General features: G+C 32.4%; 1 protein-coding gene across 1 annotated transcript in view; it reads left to right on the top strand.

Annotated features, from left to right (window-relative positions):
- The window catches only part of LOC144958862 (solute carrier family 22 member 6-A-like), a 12,487-nt gene that overhangs the window by 133 nt on the left and 7,354 nt on the right, over positions 1-5,000 (top strand). The window contains exon 1 of the mRNA XM_078891115.1: positions 1-250. This exon is cut by the window's left edge and continues 133 nt beyond it. Coding sequence (XP_078747241.1) covers positions 247-250 — 4 coding nt within the window. The 5' untranslated portion in view covers positions 1-246. The remainder of the gene's footprint in view (positions 251-5,000) is intronic.

Raw genomic sequence — 5,000 nt, 5'->3', positions numbered from 1 at the left:
CATTACATATGCCTAATCACTTTAACTAAAAAGTGTAAAGGGAACCAGTTACCGTACACACTATAATGAATGTGTGGTAGCCAAGTGGAGTAGGAGTAAGAAGATTATTATTATGGATTGTGTACTACAATTAATTTGAAACATCTACGTGAAGTGATTAGATTATGAGAGTGAATCCACTGACCTCCCTCGTAGTACATTACATTTCGCTGGAATTATTTGTATTATAATATAGACGATTTGTAAATGGGTGAGTTTTTTTGTTTGTTTGTTTTCGTTTTACGTGGACGTTGTATCAAACATTAATACTAATATAATGTGATGTTTGTTTATTTGTTTTTATTGTAAGGAGGGGGGGGGGGGGTGTTGTTTTGTTTTGTTTCGTTTCTATTTTGTTGTTGTTGTTTTTTGTTTGTTTTTATTTTGTTTGTTTCTGTTTCTTAATTTTTTAAAATTACTTTCAAGAAACTAATGACAACGTGGCTTCATATTTTCATTTTTTAAAATATTGATAATTAAAGTGTGGGTGACGTCGTCACAAGCAAAGGGATCGGTTTCTCTCCCTGGTCCTATCAAGGCGGTGTTTTTCTACTACACATAATAATAATAATAATAATAATAATAATAATAATAATAATAATATAATAATAATAATATAATAGATATATAATAATAGTAGTAGTATAGTAGTAGTAGTAGTAGTAGTAATAGTAGTAGTAGTAGTAGTAGTAGTAGTAGTAGTAGTAGTAGTAGTAGAAATAATAACAAGTTTCAAGTTTATTCAATATTAGGCTTTCGCCAATAACAATAATAATAATAATAATAATAATATAATAATAATAATAATAATAATAATAATAATATAATAATAACAACAAAACAACAACAACAACAACAACAACAACAGCAACACCAACAACAACAACAATAATAATAATAATAATAATAATAATAATAATAATAATAATAATAATAATAATAATAATAATAATAATAATAATAATAATAAATTCATGTTTTTTTGTATGAAATTTTCAAATTTAACTATCTTATGTTATTGTCTTTCCGCTAATCTCAACCATAGAACGAAATTGACGTCACTCAGTTCTTTGTTACTGTTTTTAGCCATCCATTATTATGAGTAGTTCTCACAAAATTGCATTAATCAGAATATAAACGTTAAATCTAACACATTCTGCTTGGTCTATAGATAGAATGCGCTTGGCCAAGGAGTTCACAACATTGCCATCCGGAAGTATAACGGACCAACACACAAACTCTGTGTAACCATGAACTTTTATAGTCTGGTTAATACAGTTTAGTGAGAACAACTCACAAACGCGGATGGCAAAAACAATAACAAAGGCCTGAGTGACGTCATCTGCATACTATCTATAAAAGTTCATGGTTAGACATAGTTTTGTGTGTTGGTCCGTTATACTTCAGGATGGCAATGTTGTGAATTTCTTAGCCAAGCGCAAATTATCTATAGATAGTTCGAAGATGACGTCACTCGGGTCTTCCTTTGTGTTTTTGCCATCCGCGTTTATGATTAATTCTCGCTAAACTGTATTAACCTGACTATAAACGATCATGGTTACACATAGTTTTGTGTGTTGGTCCGTTATACTTCAGGATGGCAATGTTGTGAATTTCTTAGCTAGGCGCATATTATCTATATTATGATTTCTTCCTAAATTCCTTGGAACCATGACCTACTTTGAATGCTTTGAATGCAATTACTTTGAACGTGTTATCTTCAGTAGAAACTTGGGGTCATTGCTTGCAGTGGCGGTTCTATATATATATATATATATATATATATATATATATATATATATATATATATATATATATATATATATATATATATATATATATATTTATTTATTAATTTTTTTAATTATAATTATTTTTCACCTTTAAAAAAAATATTTCAACCACAAATAATCACATTCACAATGAAATGACAATACCAGTAGATTTTAATTATTCCAAACGTAATCAAAAAATAATCACGAAAGAGAATACAACTAAAAAATAAAGCGACGAGACATAATGCGACAACACCTTGACAATAGAAGTCCATTTCGTTCACTCGAAAAATTAAAGAGATGCTTTAATCCCTCAACGGCGAGATTAATATTTCTGTTACATTACTGGTTTTCAGTAGTATGTAGTAACCTTAAAGTTTTCATCGAGAAGCAACAACAGCGATATGACTCGAGTTTCATTCAGAGCTGAAATTGCATCATTTTTACTGCTGTCTTTGTGGTTAGAATTATTGTGCCGGTGGTGGTAGTGGTTGGAATAGTGGTAGCGGTGGTGGTGGTGGTGGTGGTGGAGGAGGAGGAGGAAGACGAGGCGGTGAGGGAGGATGTAATTATGATAGTTGTTTTGGTGGTGCTGTTGGTTAGAATGATAGTTGTGGAGACGATTGTTGTACTTGTTGTTAATATTGTTGTTGTTGTTGTTGTTGTTGTTGTTGTTGTTGTTGTTGTTGTTGTTGTTGTTGTTGTTGTTAATGATGATGATGATGATGATGAATGATGATGATGATGATGATGATGATGATGATGACAACGACGATGTCGTCGACAATGATGGTTACCACCATACGATATTACAAAGTTTATTTAATCTTAGGCTTTCGCCAATAATTCACACAATACAATTAAGACAAAAGAATGTTATCAATCTCTCCTCATGCATTCGTTATACTATCACAATAACGACCGTGTTATCTTTACTCCTTCCCCAACCAACCCTAGCTTCCCGCCTCTTCGTCGCGAACCATCTTATGTATTAGCTTCAGGACGGGCAAGTACGGAATCTGCCCACCCTTCCTTTAAACGTATTTATTTCCTCTATAACTTAGAATTCAACTCTCTCCTTACTCAGAAGAGTATTTCTCGTATACTAATTCAATTGTTGAGAAAACCAAAATGGTGGTTGTATTTTATATATTTATTTAGTCGTGACTTTTGAATAAAAGTGTTTTATTTTATTAGAGGGAATACAATAGAAAATTACATTGTTTTGCAAAATTATTTAGTCTGGCAATAAAAATACAGCGGTAATTACTTTAAGAATAATAAAAAAAAAAGAACTAACAAATTAATTTGTTAAAAAAAAAAACAAAAAAAAAAACCAACAAAAAACAAATAAGAAAACAATTTAAATAAATGAGTTTTGAGAAGTACTTAAAGAAAACAGAGAAAAAAAAAGAAATAATTTAAATGGATAAACAAATATATAAAAACAACACAAATTAATACTAATTTGATATAATATTAGTAAGTTAATAAATTTAATTCAATACTGGAACCTTCCCAAAGTCATTACATCAATGGTACCAGCACAAGTAAGGCAATAAATAAGAAAAAGTTCGTTTGCCAAAAGCTCTATTCAGTGTTCACTGGTTATTAAGGTGGGCTCATTTGAATTAGCCCGACCTAGTACTAGAGAGGCCAGACAGCAAAAATCGGAGTTAGTTCACCGTCAGGCGACGTGACGATGAGATGACGATGTGGGCGGAGTGGAGTGGTTGGGGAGGGGGGGGGGTGATAAAAAGAACAGGAGCGTATCCTGCTTTATACATTACGGGGTGCATGGTGATTCGCAATCTATCAAAAATACACACAAATTGATTTCAGTACGAAGTATCAAGTTTAAGTAGTAACTTTTGAAATTATCTAATTTAGATTTGATTATTTCGGACCTGGTATTACAGCTTATAACTTGAAAAAACAGGCTGGTATTTGCCCACCCTGCCCATTATTACCAGCCGTGCCTGATTGCTTGTGTGTTTGTGATACACATTACACAATATGAGTATCAACATCCTATCGTGACTTTATACTTTGATCTCTCTCCTCCCTTGTAAAAGATAAACCCTATCTCGTATAGATAGTGTGCGCTTGGCTCAGAAGTTCACATTTCCATCCAGAAGTATAACTGACAAACACACAAAACCACGTGTAACCATGATCGTAGTTTATAGTCAGGTTAATACAGTTTAGTGAGAATTACTTATATACGCGGATGGCCAAAAAACCATAACAAAGACCTGAGTGACGTCATCTTCGAACTATCTATAGATAGTATGCGCTTGGCTTAGAAGCTCATAACATTGCCATCCGGAAGTATAACGGACCAACACACAAAACTATGTGTATCCATGAATATCGGAAAAAAATTGTAATGTCGCCTAACAGGCGTTATGTCTCGTTCTACATGTTACGTGTTGCTGTTGGTCAGGGATCCCCCGTAAAGCGCTTTGAGCACGTTTAGTGGATATTACGCTATATTATCAAAGCTCAATTTTTTTTAATCTGAAAAGATATACATTTAAAAATTTGGTCCGAAAACTCGTCCTTCAAATAAAATTTGAAGGACGAGTTTTCTGGCCAATTTTTTTTACGCACGTGACTTCCGTTTAATCAAACCTATATTATTATCTTATCACATCTATATCCTTTTTATCAGTTAACTTACATAATCTGAAAAGATGTGTATTTTAAAACATTGACCGGAAAATAGTCCTTCAAATTTTCTTTGAAGGACGAGTTTTCTGGCCATTTTTTTTTTTACGTACCTGACTTTCCTGAGTATAGTAGTTAACCCTCTCCTTACCACCCACAGGAAAATCGTCACATTCGTTACGATGCAACCGACAATTGTCTCATTCTGATTTCTCTTGCACGTCACAAAATGTAAAGAAATGCTTTGATTACAGCTATAAATACTAAACACTGTGTTGTAGACATCATTTTGCTGAATAGAATTCTGTATAGAATGCACTTGTTACTTTTTTTGTTTGAGTAAGAAAAGTCTCTTTTTGTGTTGGGTGGGAGTGAATTCTAAAAATAGCTAGTATGGAGAGAGTTAACTGTTTATCTAAACTATAATATTATAATCGTATCCCAATTATAACCTTTTAGTCACAGTAAATTGATAAAGACTGACAACTGTGACTATAGTGGAAATGTACATTTTAG

This window comes from Berghia stephanieae, chromosome 13 (assembly GCF_034508935.2).
Source record: "Berghia stephanieae isolate SIO BIC M18660-M18661 chromosome 13, UCSD_Bste_1.3, whole genome shotgun sequence".
In the NCBI taxonomy this organism is placed as follows: Eukaryota; Metazoa; Mollusca; class Gastropoda; order Nudibranchia; family Aeolidiidae; genus Berghia; species Berghia stephanieae.
Note: the sequence above shows the minus strand (reverse complement) of the source record. Positions and strands in the feature narration are given on the sequence as shown.